This window comes from Mixophyes fleayi, chromosome 5, assembly GCF_038048845.1.
Source record: "Mixophyes fleayi isolate aMixFle1 chromosome 5, aMixFle1.hap1, whole genome shotgun sequence".
NCBI classification, from domain to species: Eukaryota; Metazoa; Chordata; class Amphibia; order Anura; family Limnodynastidae; genus Mixophyes; species Mixophyes fleayi.
Genome location: NC_134406.1, coordinates 29,156,692 through 29,179,251, shown reverse-complemented (window position 1 = coordinate 29,179,251; position 22,560 = coordinate 29,156,692). Strand labels below are relative to the sequence as shown.

The window sequence follows — 22,560 nt, the reverse complement described above, 5'->3', positions numbered from 1 at the left end:
CTTCAATCATGGACTGCTGTGTTATTTCATTTAGTGATTATATTTCAGTTTAATTTAAGGCGGTTACCGCCGGGCTTCTTTAGTATTGATAGATGTGACTCTCTCTTTGTAAATGATCATCATACTCTTCTTTGCCCCTGGCTCCCTTTTTAAAATGTGTGCTGATGAGATCACGGCCCTAATGTAATGACTGCAGACTCATGGTTTATACTATAAGGCAGAGCTTATAGCTCTTTAGCTCTTGTGTAAGTATAAGCATGCCTACACCGATAATATAGTGTACATTCACAACAGACTCAGAGCAACAATAAACGTTCAAGCACAACAGAGATGTAAGTTTAGTTATAGCAATACTGTAATTAGTTTATTACAGTATTGCTATAACTCATTTAGAATACACACATCTTACCTGTTATAGTAGAAACAGAAGAATGCGATGCTAAGTTCAATAAACAAACACGCCAATCCGATGCCAACACCTATCCACATACCTGCACAGAAACAAAATGAAAGTATGAATGGGGTTTTATATATCGTTTTTTTTTAACTTCAACATTTTCATACACAGGAGCCTTGCATCTTGCTCTGTACTGTTATTAATTTTTAGATGTTTCATGTTGCTGGAAATAGTCTCCACGTGACTGCTAAGAAAGCTGAGGAATATGGGACCACCACCACCCTGTCATTTACACAATTACACAGATCCAACACAATTCATTTGCTGAGATTTATTGACATTGGGTTAATGTCCCATAAGTACTGGTTTTGGATTCTCTGCCTTTTGGCTAAGATCAAGTGCAGTTGTGGCAGAGCTGCACTTGGTCCTCTGGCCAGGGGACGGGTATGCCGCTTTGAAAGCCTGGGACAAATGTGCCTCCAGGAGTGGCGACCCCGGGGGTGCCATAAATCACGGGCCAAGACGCCTTAATATAGATATCACATGATTTTGTTGGCACCCATGCACTTTTGACCACTTTCATTTAGCACTCGCTACATTCTTTGCCCTGGCCTTTTGGCTGGGTGAGAAATTTTTTACTACCAGCTCAGCCATTAGGCTGGGGCCGTATCCACTCTGCACTATTTATTTTTTTCTCCACGTTTGTCACTTTCACTTTTATGTTTTCACGTTTCTTGGATTTGTTTGGGTTCGGGTACGCCCTTATGGGCTCCGTCCCCAATAGATCTAGGGGGGGTTGTGTGGCCCTGAGGCTCCGGCCCCCCTGAAAACCATCGTTGGTCCTTCCCTTCCGGGGGTTGGACATGTTGTCAAGTCCTGGGTGAAGCTTCAGCGGATCCCAGGGGCTAAAGGGGCCCCCCTAGCCTTGCGGCGAAGGGGGTCTGAAGACCCTTCGCCCCCTAAGGGACCTTTTGGTTATGGGGTCGGGGACCAGGGCCTTTTCTTTTTAAAGGAAGGGCCATGTTCGCACTTTTTTTATTACTTTTGCACCTTTTTTGGGCACTTTTGGACTTTTGATAGCACGTTCCAAGGCTTTGAAAAAAAATTAAATAAATAAGTACTGGTTTTCTGAAGGTTTCCCCTGGAAAATAAGGGGAAGCCATTTCCAGATGCATCACAATTACAAATACAAGCGTTAGCTGTGTCTTGAAAGAAAAAGGTTGGGACATATAGTCCAAATGTATATTTAAATCAAGTAATATTAACCTACTTCGACTATGACAATGTTATTCCCATCAATCCTCAAACTGCTAAATAAAATAATTAGCCTGAATCAATTACTGCAACACTAATACAATGGCGGTGTTGAGTCAACAATGGGTGAGAGATATTAGAAAATACAAAAGAGGGATCTACATTAATTTGCTTCTTTTTGTTCAAGGGCAAGTGGACTAATACCACCCAAAGATCATAGACCACTTCTATATCATCATGGACTGGATATTAGTTATACAAGTTGAAGGTGGTCTGTCATGTATGTACAGCCGATTGGCAAGGGACATAATCATGTATTGTGCTTAGTACATTGTATCTCTGGAATGAGATGTCATTCTTACCCATGGTATCACCTTCTGACGTGGGTGGAGATGTATTAGGAGAACTGATATGACATCGGGTCCCCTGCCAGTTCTTCTTACATCTGAAAATGAAAAACAGGAAATTACAGAATTAAGCAATTTAAGAATACAGCAAAAGTAACGTGGTCACAATCTGCCAACTATTGCTTCATACTTGTGCAGTTAAACCTCTCCGAGATGTCATGTTTTACGGTGTTCAGCATTTTCTTGGCATTTGCACTTATTTAGGTGATTGCAAACAGTGTCAGAGAAGTGCTGACTCTTCATGTGGTAGATCCCAGATGCAAAAATAAACTAATTTACTGGTGGCTGTGCCATGCTTAAATTTCTATTCCAGGGACATCGCAGTGATGGATAAGTCATTAGACCAGTGCCAGGAGGCCAATAGGTAGGCTCATTTAAAAAGAAATGTGTCAATAAATTTCGAACATTACTTGTAAAGGTCAAATAGAAAACTAAATATGGAGAGCATACTCTAAGTAAGGAAAAAATAATAATTCTATGCAGCAACTAACTCTAGACAAATTAATACTATTGCAGAGATTTATGAAAACTGGTACAGTTAGTTATGCAAATATGGTGCTGTAACCCACAGCAACCAATCAGTATTTATTCTAATAGTTTAAAATTTCAAAGTAAACTTTTGATTGGTTGCTTTGATTTTCAGCACCATTTTAAGCCACTTACCGGTATATTTAAATAAGCAATTACTTTATTGTCTGACTTTATGCACTGCAATAAAATGAGATTACCAGAAACAGGCTGTGTGATGGGTGTTTATTTTTCATAAAGTTCATTATTTAAGTATTTTGTCTGCCCAAAAAAATCTTGATTTTGTATATGGATGCAATATGAGGCACACAAGCGCACCCCGTGTGCATTATTATTATTATTACTGCAGAGTTTTTCAGTGGGGAAATAAAGCATAGTACAAAGATGTACAGTATGGAGAGGCACGGGGGGACTATATCCACCACATGTGCTGGGACGGCGAGGGGTCCCGGACACTGGGGAGGCAATGCTTCTACATCCTTCTGTGTGTGAGCTGGCTCATGGGCTGTGATGCATCAGATGCATCAAGTGGGCTCTCAGGAACTAGCGGCCTAGGGACTGCATGGTAGACGCCAGCCAACATGTAAAATATAACACAAGCAAAGGCAAAATACAAGAAACTCAAGAAGCATAAATGTAAACAAAGAAATAAATGAAGCATATTACTATATATGGCATGACAGGCAAGATATATAACATATGTAGGCTACAGGTTCTCTGCAAGTAAGAGTGTGAAACACAAGTACCTGAAACTGCAATGAAACAACAAACCAACAGTTTTCCATAAATTTCACCAGTTGTTTCATTAGAGTTGAGTGAATAGAACAGTGACCAGGATACTTTACCAAAGGGGAAAAGAGAATAGGACATAAGTTGACAGTACTTGTCTACTTTTCTAAATTTCTGGGAAGCTCACAAATTTCGGTGAGTCCTTTTGGAAGAGCAGGATCCTGGGGAGACGTGAATTGCATAATTAAGCCCCACCCCTGCAGAGCAATGTCAGAAATCTCGATAGTGGGAGGGGCAAGGGTAATGCGATGGCATCACCATGCCCCCCTACTACACTTGACACCTGACCTACCCTCCAGGATCTCCTAGAAGGGAGAAACTACAAGTTGGCAAATATAACCTAGCTGTGAGTTTCTCAAGCACAACAGAACTGCAAAGTCATGCCCCAAGTGTTGTAACACCCTGTACTTCCAGGTTTTATCAGGTAACCTAGGCATATTGAAGGCAGGTGGAAGGGTGTGTGCACAAGGAATGTAGCCGTACTCAAGCACAGAGCACAGGTAGATGCTCAATTCTTCCTTGCACTCAATCATAAAGTCACTTTATTTTTTAATAGTAACACATGACAAAAGCCTAATTTCAAAATTAAGTTGTTGACATACAGAGACCATTCTAGAGAAATCAGCATTATACTCCCTTTTGTCTTGTGACTCCAAGCTTTTGCATATTGCATATTAGCTGTTGGTGTGGGTTGACCTAACGAATCTGTGACCAGAACTGGACTGGAATAAGATTTTGGGGGGGGTCTGGGGTGCTTAAGACAGGGGGGTCGCTATGGTTTAAAATGAAGGGCATAGTGATGCAAAAAGAGTTAGAAAAACTGCTATTGTTACCCTCATATCTCTCTCATCACCTCCTCATCATGTCTCTCCCAAATACACCCTCTATACTTCTGTTTCACCAGAGATAGGCTAACCCAATGCATGGGGAAGCCTTTTAACATGCATGTATCAGAGCAATAACATGGGATGGCTATAACAAAAAAAAAAAAAAAAGTAAAGAAAATTAATAAAAAAAATACTATATTGTTTGAAAAAAACGTAAAACTTTTTTTTTTTCCAATGGTCAATATTTTTAACATATATATATATATATATATATATATATATATATATATATATATATATACACACACACACGTTTACATATTTTTTTTACATATTTTTTATTATTATTATTATTATTATTATTATTACTGTTATTATTACTATTTGCTTTTACCAAATCTGGGTCTTTAATAAGTCTTTACAAATCTGGGCTTTCCGTTTCATTTCATGACCTAGGTCACATACGTGAATATTCCACATATTAGCCAGATAAAGCTGTAAGTTGACCTTTATAGCACCAGGCCAGTATCGCAGAGGTAGCTGAATATCTCTCAGCCGTCCAGACGATATTTTATTGATAAATTGCAGTGATAGGTGATTTTTTTATCGTCGCAGTCAGTCTTATCGACACATATGAATAAATAAACCCCTAAGTGGGAGAAAGCTGTATATGTCTAGTCATGATGGGTACACTTTAATGTTTTTATCTATTTTTTTTAAACTGCTATGCAAAATTAGTATCTGCAATAGTAATAGTTCATTATACATTTTATATGTATTACAGTGCTTTTAAGTATTTCAAAATAAACTACATTTTTGTCTTTTAGAAGCATAAAGCACATAACATATCAACACCAAGCACATGCAAAATTTTCAATTATGTATTAAATTGCACTCACTTTACACAAAGGCTGTGTATTTTAGTAGCAGAATGCATTTACCTGCACATAAATTAGGAAGAACTCTTGGCAACAATACTTGCTAAAAATGTCCTGTATTTTTATAGCTTTCTCCAATTGGCCTTATTCTCATTATATCCCATTAATGTAATAGCCAAGACTGTGAGTGAATTAAATAACAAGAAAACAAACCTGGATATTCTCCAAATACTAAATGAATCATCTGTCACATGGAGAAAACTTTATATTATATACAAGAAAAAAAACATCAACTGTAAATACACATAATAATCAAGAGATGTTAATATTTGTATAAACAGTGAACTTGGATGTCTTCAGTGTTCATTAGAAAAATGTGCATATTATCAGGTAGAATGCCCCCTCTACTGTAAATTATTACAGATACTAGAGGTCAACACGTAACCTTGTCATGATTTCATATAGTCACAGATGGTCACATCTCATATTTATATAATTTATACAAGACACAGCAAAATGCCATTGTATAGCTCTTAAAGGACTCTTAATACTCTATTTTGTGTTTTCCTTTGAGATATTAAGAGACCTATAAAATATGTTTTCACCTTATTTCTACAGTGTTCTTTATTCTACTTCTTAATCTTCAGAACTTACTACTCAGTACAGTTGCCATTAATTATCTTCCCTGAATAACAATATAGAGGATAGCGCTCTAATTCGGAAATCACTCCAGAAAGAGCTGCTATTAAGGGGAGTTCCCAATTCCCAATTGGTATGCCATATAATTCTATTAGCACTCAATTCTTAGGACATTCCAAAAATAAATAATAATATTGAGAGCAAAAAACAACAAAAAGCAAACAACAAACAAAAACAAAGAAAAAGTAATAAACAAACAGAAAAAAAGAAAAAACACAAGAAAAAACTAAACAAAACAAGATATATAAAAAACACAAACACAAACAGCCAAACAATCAACAGAAAAAAAGTATATTGCCAAAAAAAAGTCCATGCATAAGCTGTAGTTCCATATAAATGTGTAGGATGATGTTCAACTTGGTCAATGATTGAAAATGTACCCACAATAAGTCAATGAGTTAGCGTAACGATGTAATACAATGAATATCAATGGCTGAGGACCAAATAACAAATAGGGGAAGGAGGGCACTCACAGTTGAAGCAATATAATTAAGCCTATTCCCAGTGTAGGGGGTAAAGTCAGTTTCCTCTTCCAAATTCAATAATCCCCGATAACATGCTGTGTAGTAACCTCATGCAGATAGCCGGGACCCTCCTCTATTCAATGCGAAACTTGTCGTTAGAATGTTCTCCCACGACTAATTCCTCTCCAGCCAGAGGGATATTACCAGAGAAGGCAAATGGAGTGGTTAATATAAAAAACTTTAGCGATGACAAAAAATGTGTAGTACTCACATATAGTACAGGGTATGGCAGCGTCGGCAAGGGACAGACACAGCCACGATGTCAATAGGATAGAGTGTAAGAGTAACTCAACGCGTTTCGTTTCCACACAGAACTTTGTTTTTGTTTGTTGTTTGCTTTTTGTTCTCAATATTATTATTTAGTTTTGGAATGTTCTAAGAATTGAGCGCTAATAGAATTACATGCCATATTAATTGTCTTCCCTTCCCGCTAATCCCATTATCTCCTCCCACATCTCTCCTGTCCATTGAATAGTGATAGTCCTCTCACAACTCAAAAGTTTGGGGGCATGGTACATGATATGTGTAACCTCATTACTGGGCACAGCTAGATTCCTAAAGGACCGAGTCCAGGAGACTCTTGAATTCCGGGTAGGTCTCCCAGACTCCTAGGAGAGCAGGCCATCCTTCCGCATCCTGCTCACTTCCTAGTGAAGATGGGAGCCTCCGTCATGCAATCTTCAGTGAATCACGTCATTTTGGTCCCAAAAATGACGCAATTGCTGCGTACTTCACCTTCCCTCCGGAATCATCGGAGGGAAAGAGTAAAATGTTGGTAAGTATGCAATATAACATCAAAGCATCCAGTCTTTGCTCTTCTCTTCTGCCTACTAGTCTGCAGGCAGATGGATCAATCAGTAGCCGGCAAGTAGAGACATTTTAGACTCTGGAAATCGAGAGGCATTTCTACTGCAATGGGTGGTTAGTGTCTCCCAGCTCACTAATCCACCGTCACACTGTAAGCTGGACAACACTACAGGAGCCTACAGCCATCCATCTGCACACAGTCTGTCCTCTCTATCTACCATCACACTGTAAGCTGGACAGCACTACAGGAGCCCACAGCCATCCATCTGCACACAGTCTGTCCTCTCTATCCACCATCACACTGTAAGCTGGACAACACTACAGGAGCCCAGAGCCATCCATATTTACACAGTCTGTCCTCTCTAAACACCCTCACAGTGTAAGCTGGACAGCACTACAGGAGCCCACAGCCATCCATCAGCACACAGTCTGTCCTCTCTATCCACCCTCACACTGTAAGCTGGACAACACTACAGGAGCCCACAGCCATCCATCTTTACACAGTCTGTCCTCTCTAAACACCCTCACAGTGTAAGCTGGACAACACTACAGGAGCCCACAGCCATCCATCTGCACACAGTCTGTCCTCTCTATCCACCCTCACACTGTAAGCTGGACAACACTACAGGAGCCCACAGCCATCCATCTGCACAGAGTCTGTCCTCTCTATCCACCCTCACACTGTAAGCTGGACAGCACTACAGGAGCCACAGCCATCCATCTGCACACAGTCTGTCCTCTCTATCCACCCTCACACTGTAAGCTGGACAACACTACAGGAGCCCACAGCCATCCATCTGCACAGAGTCTGTCCTCTCTATCCACCCTCACACTGTAAGCTGGACAACACTACAGGAGCCCACAGCCATCCATCTGCACAGAGTCTGTCCTCTCTATCCACCCTCACACTGTAAGCTGGACAGCACTACAGGAGCCACAGCCATCCATCTTCACACAGCCTGTTCTCTATCCACACTCACTTTCCCCTTCACCTGTTACATGGCAACCAGGAAGCGGGGGCAGGATACACAATGCTGAGATTATCTGAGCCAATGTTTATGTGATCTCTTCAGAGAGAGATAGAAAAGGACAGAATTCCCTTATTGCTGATCACAGGTAAGAAATACATGTGGGCTGTGGTTCTTTAAGCTGCAAATATGGGGCTGGATTTAACAAAAAATTGTTTTGTAGGCAGTTTTAAACCAGCACACGTTGCTGGTGATTTAGTGCTCCAAACCACCACATTTACTATAGGGCAGTGTAAGGCTCAAATGTCCGACATCTAAACCGCTGTTGGCTTAGCCAAAACTGCCCGAAAAAAAGTATTTTTAAAACCAGATATTGATACCCTCGAATGCTGAATGTGCACGTCGTTTGAGCAATGTTGACATTTCAGAACATAAGAGGAGAAGGCATCTTTGACTTAGGAATCATGGGGACAATCATTACTCATTGATTAAGGGGCAAAACTGATGTAGAATTAAATTATTGGGCAAAATACCGGTAATAGTAATACAGTATAATGTAATGGAAATTTACATTCATGTTATTATTAGTTCCTAGAGAATTGAGAGGCTAAGTATTGATGTCACCACAATGGTGACCCCCCCACTCTTGGGGGTCCTGTTCTGGTTGGGGTCTTGCCTCTCTCTATGTCGGTGTAGGTGGCACTCTCTCTCCAGAGAAAAGGTACAAGTTAGTCACTGACAACAAGAACCCTACAGAGTGCCACATCGGTTTAGCCCAGCGGTGCTCAAAGTGTGCGCCGCGGCTCCCAGGGGTGCCGCTGCGCTGTCACAGGGGTGCCGCGGGTCAGCCATAGATAAAAAAAAAAGAACACACAAACTTACCAATTCGCGCGGTGCCGGGACCCAGCATCCTCCTCTCTCACGCAGTTTGTCACTCAGGGACAAGCTGCGTGAGAGAGGAGGATGCTGGGTCCCGGCGCCGCGCGGATTGGTAAGTTTGTGTGTTCTTTTTTTTTTTTTATCTATGGCTGGCACGCGGCAGAGGGGGCAGAGTGAGAGGGATTGTGGCAGCGTGGCAGAGGAGGGGGACAGCGGGGCAGAGGACGGAGAGGGCAGAGGGACTGGGGGCAGCGTGAGAGGGCAGAGGCACTGGGGGCAACGTGAGAGGGCAGAGGCACTGGGGGCAGCGTGAGAGGGCAGAGGCACTGGGGGCAGCGTCTGGATGCAGAGGGGGCAGAGTGTCTGGGGGAAGAGTGGGCATTTTTGCATACAACTAAATAAGTATTTCTGTCCTGACCTAAATACTTATTACAATTTTTTGACCCAACTACTTCTAAAACAGGACTGCTCAGTAATTATTTTGGAGGGGTGCCTTGAAAAAATTATGGAGACTCTAAGGGTGCCGCGAACTACAAAAGTTTAGGAACCACTGGTTTAGCCTACAAAATGACTGTCTCCACTGTGTGCAGATGACAGCTACACTTTAATTAACCTATTTCAACAACCAAAAGTGTGGCAGACAACCATCAAATCCATATTCATCCACTCACTTTAATGTAGAATGAAAGAACCTCTAAAACGTCATATAATTTTTATAGTTTTAAAAGTGTGTTGGCTCCAAAATGTAAAGTCTACATAGCAACTGGAGCTGAAGGTTAAGTTTCTTACGGAATCCTGCCAATTGTAATTAAACATTTATTTTCAGTTGTTAGGCACCATTGTCTGCAGTAGATAAAAAGGTAATCAATTAGATACATATTCAATACAAGACCAATGTATGCATCCATTTACACATTAACTAGATATCTGAGTGGACAATATAAAAGTAATCATGTTACATTTAATATGTTGTATAGCTGTGATTTGTCTGCACAGTCATGGCCAAAAGTTTTGAGAATGACACAAGTATTGGTTTTCACAAAGTTTACTGCTTCACTGTTTTTTGACCTTTTTGTCAGAAGTTGCTATGATATTCTGAAGTAAAATTACAAGCATTTCATAAGTGTCACAGGCTTTTAATGACAATTGCATTAAGTTTATGCAAAGAGTCAATATTTGCAGTGTTGACCCTTCTTTTTGAAGACCTCTGCAATTCACCCTGGCATACTGTCAATCAACTTCTGGGATACATATGGACTGATGGTAGCGCTCACCTTTCCTTCTCCCCACAATTTTTTTTCCAGATGCCCCAAACAATCTGAAAGGGGTTTTATCAGAGAAAATTACTTTACCACAGTCCTCAGCAATCCAAACCCAATACCTTTTGCAGAATATCAGTCTGCCCCTGATGTTTTTTCTGGAGAGAAGTGGTTTCTGTGCTGGCTTTCTTGACGCCAGGCCATCCTCCAAAAGTCTTCGCCTCTCTGTGTGTGTTGATGCACTCACACCTGCCTGCTGCCATTCCTGAGCAAGCTCTGCACTGGTGGTGCCTCAATCCCGCAGCTGAATCAACTTTAGGAGGCGGTCCTGGTGGCTGCTGGATGTACTTGGGCGCCCTGAAGCCTTCTTCACAACCACTGAACCTCTCTCCTTGAAGTTCTTGATGATCCGATAAATGGTTGATTTAGGTGCAATCTTACTAGGAGCAATATCCTTGTCTGTGAAACCCTTTTTTTGCAAAGCAATGATAACTCAACGTGTTTCCTTGTAGATAACCATGGTTAACAGAGGAAGAACAATAATTTCAAGCACTACCCTCCTTTTAAAGCTTCCAGTCTGCTATTCTAACTTAATCAGCATGACAGAGTGATCTCCAGCCTTGTCCTCGTCCTTGTCAACAGTCTCACCTGATGTCAGCTGCTCCTTTTTCTGGAAGGGCTGAAATGCAGTGGAAATGTTGTTTTTGGAATAAAGTTTATTGTTATGGCAAAGAGGGACTTTGAAATTAATTGCTATTCATCTGATCACTCTTCATGACAGTCTGGAATAGATGCAAATTGCCATCATACAAACTAAGGCAGCAGACTTTGTGAAAAATAATATTTGTGTCATTCTCAAAACAGCATGACTGTAGAGTTTTCCAGTTTAGACAACGTGTCTGTATGAAGTTAGCCAATGGCTTTTTGTCAGCAATCTGGAAGACGTCTGACAGCTTTCAGCACATTGGCTCTGAAGGATCAAATGATGGGCAGCACCAGTGGTTAGTGGTTAGCACTTCTGTCTCACAGCACTGTGGTCATGAGTTTGATTCCTGACCATGGCCTTATTTGTGTGGTGTTTGTATGTTCTCCCCGTGTTTGCGTGGGTTTCCTCTGGGTGCTCCGGTTTCCTCCCACACTCCAAAAACATACTGGTAGGTTAATTGGCTACTATCAAATTGACCTTAGTCTCTCTCTGTCTGTCTGTCTGTCTGTGTGTATGTTAGGATATTTCGTCTGTAAGCTCCAAAGGGGCAGGGACTGATATGAGTGAGCTCTCTGTACAGCGCAGCGGAATTAGTAGCGCTTTATAAATAGATGATGATGATCTTTAGCCTACACAAAAGATAATATAACAAAATCCTAATCAGGGTGGTAAAATGCCATCACTAGGTTTCATAGTAATTTTTTGGGGGATATGTGTCCATCCTCCCTGGAGCCCCTGCTCTGCTGTTCTGGAGAGGACGATACATGAGCTGGGAAACAGGGCGTTACTGCACATGTACAGCATGTACATCCAGCAGGGTGTATGGACTAGTATCACCCACTGCACAGAGCAGTAACAGAGAAGGGAAGGTGTAGGTAATAATTATACAGCAGTGCTTCTTATGAAAGGCAACAGCATTTCTATAGGGACATAGAAACAGAGGTGTAAACACTGTTGTGCCTTATGGTCCAAAAAATATGCAAATAATGAAATCATGTCACTTTACATTACACTAAATATATTATTATTGTATTAATGATGTTCCCTTTCTACTGTTTTATTGCCATATTTAATTAGAACTAATAATTCAACCGATAAATAACAACCAAGTTCACTTTTTATATTGCTAAATTATGTGGCTACAAATGATGTTGACTGTATCGCACTTCATGAATATGCAAATAAACTGCCATATCGTGTTGTTAATTCAATTAATGCTTGTTCATTGCCATCACTACTGTCCTTGTTCAATGGTAAATACTGTCTGCCAGCAGTATAATGATCAGCTGCTGTGATAAAATTATATATATATATATATATATATATATATATATATATATACTTTCTGTCTTTTAAGTATACAGTAGTTACCTTCCGCTTACTACAGCAAGTTGATATTGATAAATGGTTCACATGCAAAGGGACTAAATGTATTCGTGTTTTTGCTGACAGAGCGTACTCGCCCCTATCAGCCAGTGCAGACTAATTACTTTGCGTAATTGCAGATGGTGTTAAGCAATGAATCATTATTAGGAATACTCCACTCCCACCAACGCTGTTTTAACATTGAAAATGCACCTTATTAAAATAGAAACTTTTACATTATTCTATTTTTTATTTTTTTTTAAAAGGACCACTAAACCTATATATAAGATGATCTAATACAAATAACTTAATGGTAATATTTCAAATATATCATTGTAAATGTTCATGTACTCATACAGAACTCAGCATGTTCAAAACTGTATGTACCCTTATAACTAAGCCTAATACATGCTATGGGGTAAATTTACTAAAGCTACTTAAAAGGAAAGAGGAGTTGCCCATAGCAGCCAATCAGATTTGAGCTACATTCTACAAAATCATAGTTATAATCTGATTGGTTACTATGGGCAACGCCCCCACTATAAGTGGATTTTCTGCTGCTGTACAGGCTTGTAGACAAAAATTGGTGCATTTATTTTTTTCTGTAAATACAAAGGCAAAGGATCTTATGGGATGATGTTACAGGAGCTTGGTGATTAAGGTAGGTTAGTATCTGTATGCTTATTAGTGGTTATTAGCATGTTCCTTAGTTTCTACATTTGAATTTAATTGCATCAATTTGGAACTCAATGGCATGTCATATTCTATTTAAGTTGCAGTTGAAATTTTGATTACTACCCAGATGTAGTCAGTGAAGTCAGTTGAGCTTTAGTTTGCATACAACAGGACGCTATGCTGCTTTATATGCTAAATATATGGGTTTACTGGATCTAATGAAGATGTATTATGTTTTAACAAATTAATAATATGTGGACCTTGAGTTAATTTCAAGTGGATAAATAAAGACTTCATTTAGCAATGTGCTGGCCAATGGCAAGGGGTAGGATGTTTTTGTCTTGAATATGTTAAAAAGATTCATACTGGCATATAATCAGTGCAATCTTGTGGGACTACCATCCTGGAATATAAAGGATGTGTCGGTATATTGAGGTGTTTTCAGCTTTGGATTTATTTTTTGATTAGTTTCCTATGTCCGAGAATGTTTAAAACGTATTCATATTGCAGAGGCACAAATCCGCTGCATCCCTGTAAGGAATGGAATACTGCCATCAATCAGTCTCCAAACCTTGAATCTCATTTAAATAATCTCATCCCACAAAACTACATCTTATTTTTGCATGTGGATGCCTAACTAGACTTACTGGGTGCACAGTGACGCAATCATCGTGCCGATCACACGATAAACGACTGTTCAGATATGGCATTAGTGTCTACACTCCCACAATCATATTTTATCGTACCAAAGTGCATTATATCTGTTAATTTGGTTTTATAAACATCCTAAATATCACGATCAATGAGTGAACAAATGTGTAAGTGTGTACGCACTCATGTAAGCAGTGTAGGCTGATCTCTATAGAGTGTGCAGGGTCAGGATCTTTTCAGCAGCTGGTTATGAGAGATGAAGATCACAGATCTGAAGATAAATTGTGTATACACATGAATCTACATGCTCATCAGGACTTTCAGTCGTTGGTAAAATCATTACAGAAATCACATCTGTAGTAATTTTCTATAGTGTGTACCCAGTTTTATTCATGGTGTAGACTGCACTCAGCATGCACCCCTGTAGACAACACTATCATCAGCATCATCTATTTATATAGCGCCACTAATTCCGGAGCGCTGTCCAGAAAACTGACTCACATCACTTGCAGCCCCATTGGAGCTTACAGTCTACATTCTCTAGCATACACACAGACAGACAGACTAGGGTCAATTTGTCAGCTGCCAATTAAACTACTAGTATGTTTTTGGAGTGTGGGAGGAAACGGGAGCACTAAGAGGAAAACCACACAAACATGGGGAGAACATACAAAGTCCACTCAGATAAGGCCATGGTTGGGAATCAAACTCATGACCCCAGTGCTGTGAGGCAGAAGTGCTAACCACTAAGCCACTGTGTTGCCTATTATGGCCTGCAAACCCATGTACTTTCCTATAAAAAAAAAAAGTGGACATTGTGAGAGATATAGGCTCAAATGTTATAAGTGAGGAAAGTGTTTTGTACTTTCGTAATGTTAGTGTCTGTATTATGCATACTCCTAGTCATACTTGTCAAGTTTATGCCTCTCCCCACCAGAGATCATCATCACCATTTATTTATATAGCGCCACTGATTCCGCAGTGCTGTACAGAGAACTCATTCACATCAGTCCCTACCCCATTGGAGCTTACAGACTAAATTCCCTAACATACACACAGACAGAGAGAGAGAATAGGGTAAATTTTGAAAGCAGCCAATTAACCTACTAGTATGTTTTTGGAGTGTGGGAGGAAACTGGAGCACCCGGAGGAAACCCACGCAAACTCGGGGAGAACATACAAACTCCACACAGATAAGGCCATGGTCGGGAATTGAACTCATGACCCCAGCGCTGCAGGGCAGGAGTGCTAACCACTGAGCCACCGTGCTTCCCCAAGATCCAAGAGGGAAGGTCAGACAGCAACTGAAAGGGGAAGGGGGATGAAGCATCATTCGATTGCGTTATCGTGCCAGATGGACATGGCCAAAGAATAGCATCATCACGCCACAAACTGCGTCATGAAGGCCCCACCCACCTCGCTAGGAACGGAGCAAGATGCAGAAAAGGAGGGCCTGCTCTCCCGGGACTACAAGAAAAACTATCCAAAACTACTCATGTCACCCTCTGACTCTAGTAAAAACATAAGAAATACAGAGTGTGGAGGAGCTAAAGGTGTTTTTTGAAAGAAGCTGGATGGTTTAATGGAAGTGTACATTCTATGCACTGTATTCTCTAATAGCTAGTAATATAACTTGATTTCCAATATAGTATGTTCTGAATGTAATATCCTTAGCCTCAGTTTGTCAGCATTGCACCCTGCGCTTGCTTTGTGCTGTTGTGGAAGATTATAAATCATTTTGTCATTCCCAGACAATCAAAAATTCATCTCTTCCCACAGGAGACAACATTAAATCATAATGCTTAGCTCTGTCTCAGATGTATATTGTCGAAGTCCGGGGCGCAACTGAAGCTGCAATCTACATCATGAGTATATAATTTATTTTTTAGCAAAACTTGTATTTAATGCGTGGTTCTGCCAATAAACTTTCAGTTATTTATGAGTTTTATACAGCATCTAGCGGAGAAGACAAAGGGCTGGCTGGAACAGACGGGAAATGCTAGATGTTTGCACTGTGACTGAATAGAGGGACTTGACAAGTTTCCCAAAAATTGGAGTAAAATAACTACATCTGTAATAGCAGATTCATTTCAACAAGAGTATTTCAGTGTCACACCTAATCACCAAATGCCAAATAGATGAGAATATATGTAACAAATATAACCCTTTATTTGTACAGTGGAATGAGTGGGAACAATGAGCTGTACAATGCTTGGGGCCTAATAATTAACATCACATGGGGCCTAATAAGTAACATCACATGAATTTAGATGCTATAGTCTTCTGTGAAGAATATAATTCTGTAAATGCTTCTGTGAAGGAAGTGTACTTGTCCCCAAATGCATTAGCAAGTGAATGTCATGGCCCTTTTGACCCGTGATATGATAATGGGAGCACTGGCAGGACCAGAATGTTTAAACATGCGGCTGTCAGATTGCCTATTGCAACCACATACCATGTTTGGGGTTAAGGTGTCTGTCTCGAGTTTGACTGTGCATTCAATCAAGAGCACCCGAGTAATATACCCTGGAGAGGAGAGATAGAGGCTGGTAATAGCCTGAAGCGAGACAGAGGTGAACCCAACAGTACTGCAAGGTAGGATATGAGGAAAAACTCTTTAGGACAGTATCCTGATGAGATCTGATACAAATCAAACAGCTAAGACTGCAGTTATTTGAGCTGCTGTGACATCGCTGGCCCTGACCCTGTGCTCGCTGCATTTCAGCATAGCAAGTCACCCACGCTGTCAGTCACAATGTCTGCTGTGTTAGAGAAGCACCAGTTGGCTAACATGGTAACATGCTGCAGAGGAGTGAAATAAAGTACGTTGGACGTATTTAATTAACCACAAACGCTCCAGTTATTTCATGTATTCATTCAGCTTCGTAATATACAGCTTTTGATATACAATGCAGGTCGACAATCTGCCTTTATCAAGTACCTACATATTTTAGAAACTACCACTATTATTATTCTGTACCAAACCTGCAAATGCAGTACAATCTGTGTACTCTGCATCATTATTCCATGTCACAGTATTACACACTACAGTGCAGGGCACAGTACAGTATTACACACTGCAGTGCAGAGCACAGTACAGTATTACACACTACAGTGCAGGGCACAGTACAGTATTACACACTACAGTGCAGAGCACAGTACAGTATTACACACTACAGTGCAGGGCACAGTACAGTATTACACACTACAGTGCAGGGCACAGTACAGTAATACACACTACAGTGCAGAGCACAGTACAGTATTACACTCTACAGTGCAGAGCACAGTACAGTATTACACACTACAGTGCAGGGCACAGTACAGTATTACACACTACAGTGCAGAGCACAGTACACTATTACACACTACAGTGCAGGGCACAGTACAGTATTACACACTACAGCATACTTGCCAACTCTCCCGGATTGTCCGGGAGACTCCCGCATTTTGCAAGAGTCTCCCGGACGAGTGTGGCAATCTCCCTGATAGGAAGGGGGAAAAATTTAGTTTAAACGCCGCGATTCACCCGGAATCGCGGCGTTTAGCCCCGCCCCCACTGTAAAATGACGCGATTTGCGTCATTCCGTCACGGGGGCGGGGCCAAAATGACGCGATTTCGCAGCCCCGCCCCCTGCACGCCCACGTCCCAGCCGGCATCTCCCGGAAAAAGAAAAAAAAAAGTTGGCAAGTATGCACTACAGTGCAAGGCACAGTACAGTATTACACACTACAGTGCAGGGCACAGTACAGTATTACACACTACAGTGCAAGGCACAGTACAGTATTACACACTACAGTGCAGGGCACAGTACAGTATTACACACTACAGTGCAGAGCACAGTACAGTATTACACACTACAGTGCAGGGCACAGTACAGTATTACACACTACAGTGCAGGGCACAGTACAGTAATACACACTACAGTGCAGAGCACAGTACAGTATTACACTCTACAGTGCAGAGCACAGTACAGTATTACACACTACAGTGCAGGGCACAGTACAGTATTACACACTACAGTGCAGAGCACAGTACACTATTACACACTACAGTGCAGGGCACAGTACAGTATTACACACTACAGTGCAAGGCACAGTACAGTATTACACACTACAGTGCAGGGCACAGTACAGTATTACACACTACAGTGCAAGGCACAGTACAGTATTACACATTACAGTGCAGGGCACAGTACAGTATTACACACTACAGTGCAGGGCACAGTACAGTATTACACACTACAGTGCAGGGCACAGTACAGTATTACACATTACAGTGGAGGGCACAGTACAGTATTACACACTACAATGCATACCGCAAAAGCAAACTTTGCGGCTCTGACAAACAACCAAAGACTCACCTTTTCCACGCCACAGTAGCAGCTAAGTAGTCTTCATGTTGTCGTTCATCCCTCACCACTACACACAAAACTATTGCATCAGGAAACTGAGCTTTATGGGGCCAGCGGGAAGGATTATTATTGATAGGGGGAACAGAGGAATTGCCTAGAGAAAATATGAATGAGCTAATTTTATATAAAACTCATTCACAGTCATTCTCACAACCCACAAAGCAACCTTTAGTAAACAACAGTCAACGTTGTTCATAGAAATCAACACCGGCAGATATGGACACACTGGATACTATTAAACATTGGCACAGACATGCACAGATAGCAGAGTGCAGACTCTTAAAGGATATTATAACCTTTCTATAACAAGGTGCTAAGGGTGTGTTATGCTGTTGGAGCATCCTCCCCTTGCATCACTACCTGCCACTTTCCCTTCATCCCCAGTACCTCTATAGTAGTGGAAATCACCTCTTTCCTTAAACAATGACCATAGTAGTCTCTGTATGAAGAGTGCAGTGATTGATATCTGGAACAGAGATATAGGAGGGGAAGGATCTTCCCTTACGTCCTCTCCTGTAGAGCGTCTACTCCTGCTTTCATTAATGAATCCAGAGGTCCTTATACAGTGACTGCAGGAAAAACAGCACAGCGAATGGTCTGTGGGCCACCGTGTAAATTCGGAAAAGAGGAGAGTTATTTTGGAAACCGGGATGCCTCTGCTATATGAGGACTGGAGCAACGCTGGGGGTTTTTCATAAAATGGTCCGAGAACAATAGAGATTGATATTCCTATTTTACATAACCTCTCTTACCCTATTAACATATACTGAGAATAAGTGACACCAGACTTAATTGTGGCAAAATAAAGGAGTTTATTTGGAAAAAATTGTATGGTGGAGGAGAAAACAGCAGGCAGTACGGCAAGGCCCAAAACCACTACCCAGGACCTGTAAAAATACGGAACGCAGTACGAGGCCAAGACCCGACATAAAGACAAAAACCGACACAAAGATAGAACATCCTGAAATCCAGCAGCAGGCGCCGAAGAATCCATCCAATGCCAGGTAGGGTGGGCGGACAACAGGGGCGGGCTGGCCCGGGGGGTAGGGGGGCCGCAGCCCCCCGGGCCGCTCGGTCAGACCGCCATTAGGGCCAGGGGGTAGGCCGGCCGCCCCCCCTGGATGCAAAATACACCACTTTCCCCCGCGGCCACCTGTGTGCCCGCCGGCCATCCCTCTCCCAGCCCGCGCCTGGCGGACAAGGTCCTGGATCCTAGGGACTGATATCTGCTCCGCCCCTCACTTCTATTAACTAATCCTTAGCCCTCCCCTAGTGACATCAGATGGGCGTACTTTAACCCTTACAGAGGTGAACTTTAGCTAATGAACACAACCTCAGCTTTTAATTCCCCTCGTGCTTAAGCAAAAAGGGACATTTCTGAAACTACAAAGCTGTGTGTCCCAAGTCTGATTATCTGATGTCACTCACCTATTCTTAGGGAAATGTGTCTTTTTATTGCATACAAATGGAGTTTGTTGCATGTTCTGATAAGATGAGCTGGTCTCAACAAGGGCACTCAAAACTAAATTTGAGTTCGCTTGCTTCATACTCCTTATTTTGGGTTGATACAGTGTGGGACATATGCCATTTTGCATAGGGAATCTTGCGTGAAATCGCTCTGCGAATGCCAAAAAAGTAGACAGGGGAAGGGGCTGTCTAACACTGGCCTAGTACAGTAAAGAGGTGTTTCTGCAATTGCAGCCCATACAGACTCGCTGAAACATGCAGCGCAAGGTGAGCGATTTCAAGGGTTGGAGAGGGTACAGGGTAAATCTAAACATGTATTAAAAAAAATGTCTTGACCCGTCTTGAAAAATGTGTTATGTTTGATCTTATTATAAATCAGAAAAATGTTTAAAAAAGTTAGAAAAAAACCACAGTTTTGCTGGCATTATAATTGTACCGTGTTCTGTTTGGATATATTGCACATTAAACATATGTATGTATGTATGTATGTATGTATGTATGTATGTATGTTTGTGTAGAGCAGTACTTTGGAGAGAAAACTTTGAGACTTTAGAAAGGTGTAAATAATTTCCTACAGCTCTTACTTATTCTGCTCCCATGTATATTTAAGCTCACTTTATTTTCCAGGTAATGAATTAAGAAATCAGAAAAACTTTATATTGGTCAACACACAACTAGACATTAGCTATAGTAAAGCATACATGCATCAAACAGAAATTTAAATTATCTATCTAATATCTATCTGTCTGCTTGTCTCATATCTATCTCTATATATATATATCATATCTATTGGTCAGCACGCAGCTAGACACTAGCTATATTAAATCATACATCACCAAACAGGAATTTAAATTATCTATCTAATATCTTTCTCTCTATATTATATTTGTCTGTCTGTATGTCTATCTAGTATCTATTTGTCTTTCTTCTATCTATCTATCTATCTATCTATCTATCTATCTATCTGTCTGGTCTATCTCATATCTGTCTATTTGACTATCTCCTATCTATCTAATATCTATCTAATATCTATCTTTCTATCTAATATCTATCTGATATCTATCTATCTAATATATATCTATCTATCTAATATCTATCTATGTATCTATCTAATAGATAGCCCCTGCTGGGGACTCTCACCTCTAATCTGGCTGTTCATTGAGCTTTCTGAGTTACTGTGATTTCTGTTAACTGTACTGTACTGTCTCACCCTGTATCGTGTTTCTGTCTGTCCCTGTACGGCGCTACGGATACCTAGTGGCGCCCTATAAATAAAAATTAATAATAATAATAATAAATCTATCTATCTATCTGTCTGTCTGGACGGATGTCCATCCATCTCTCTGTCTGGTCTATCTCATATCTGTCTATTTGACTATCTCCTATCTATCTATCTATCTATCTATCTATCTATCTATCTAGGGCAGCACAGTGGCCTAGTGGTTAGCACGTCTGCCTCACAGTACTGGGGTCATGAGTTCAATTCCCGACCATGGCCTTATCTGTGTGGAGTTTGTATGTTCTCCCTGTGTTTGCGTGGGTTTCCTCCGGGTGCTCCGGTTTCCTCCCACACTCCAAAAACATACTGGTAGGTTAATTGGCTGCAATCAAAAAAAAAAAAAAAAAAAATTGACCCTAGTCTCTGTCTGTCTCCCTCTCTGTCTGTCTTTGTGTGAGTGTGTGTATATATTAGGGAATTTAGACTGTAAGCTCCAATGGGGCAGGGACTGATGTGAATGAGTTCTCTGTACAGCGCTGCGGAATTAGTGGCGCTATATAAATAAATGATGATGATGATGATCTATCTATCTATCTATCTCTCTGTCTGGTCTATCTCATATCTATCTATCAGATTTGCAGATTTACAGGACAGCAATGGATGCTACAAGAATACGCACGAGGTTTCAATAAAACACAATTTTTCCGTTCCTCTGGTCACCCACACTGAAAAGAGGAAGTTAAGCTGTTTGCTGACATGTCTCTGGTGGTTTGGATGGACGCCTGTTTCGTTGAAAATGTTTCCAAAACCTGACGGGCACAGACAGATAATATATTGAGGGTGGTTATTTCAATGCAAATGAGGAGCCACAGATTGAGGCTGTGTTCTGTGGTGGCTGCAGTGAAACCACATTTGTGGTGTTTTAATGAGCAGTTATTGGCATTACAATCCAAGCGCTTCAGTCTCTGCACTTATTTTGTGGTTAGATTGTAACAGAACATGGTACTGTCTAAGTTAATCAGGGAAACTTTACTAAGGTTTGATGTTTCTTATAATAATATACAAAAAAGCCATCTAAAGTGCAACTGGAGGAAAAATTTAGATGTGAAAACATCGCTACATATAAAATTGCAACAATGTATTTGTGTTGGACATTGTTAAAACTTGATATTATCTGATAATTGAGTGTGATAATGTGTACCCATCGCCTACACACTTTGGAGAAAGCCATGGTGTGTGCTGCATGAAGAGTCATGAGTCTGCTGCTTCTCAATTCAATACTAAGCAATGATATCCCTGAGGCATGAGGCACAAAGTGCCTCACACTCTATTTATAATCCAATCTGCTAGACATATGATTAGCTGCATACCAGCTACAGTGTTTGCAATGCTCAAGAACCATTGAATGTTGCCTCAGCCAAGACCAATATGTTCATAATAATATGTATTATAATATAATATATAATTATAATATAATAATAATATGTTCATGCATAATATGTAACACAATACAAGGAAAACCATATTAAAGGTCCCTGCCCATAAAATTTCCTTTTATTTACAGAGTACTATTTTAAATTAGTTACAGTAGGGGAAAGAACTAGAGGTGCAGGAGGTGCACTGTGCAAAAGTCTAAATGTCACATCAAAGTGCTACCTCCTGGCACTGTATAACCAACCCTTTCATTGTACAATTTCCATAATATACCCTAGCATGGTTGCACATATTCTGCACCACCTGTCTCCTTCTGTAGTTGTCTTGTCCATGACCTTTCCTCCTGCCCCCCCCCCCCCCCTGCTCCTAAACAGTGAGTGGTAGGATTTGTCGAACCTTCTAAAAAGAAAAAGTA

At 40.8% G+C, this 22,560-nt stretch overlaps 1 protein-coding gene across 1 annotated transcript in view; it reads right to left on the bottom strand.

Annotated features, from left to right (window-relative positions):
* Positions 1–22,560, bottom strand: part of MALRD1 (MAM and LDL receptor class A domain containing 1) — a 334,428-nt gene that overhangs the window by 9,242 nt on the left and 302,626 nt on the right. The window contains exons 36-37 of the mRNA XM_075211472.1: positions 2,014–2,096; positions 410–491 (exon numbers count right to left, since the gene is read on the bottom strand). Of these exons, the coding sequence (XP_075067573.1) occupies positions 410–491; positions 2,014–2,096 (165 nt within the window). The remainder of the gene's footprint in view (positions 1–409; positions 492–2,013; positions 2,097–22,560) is intronic.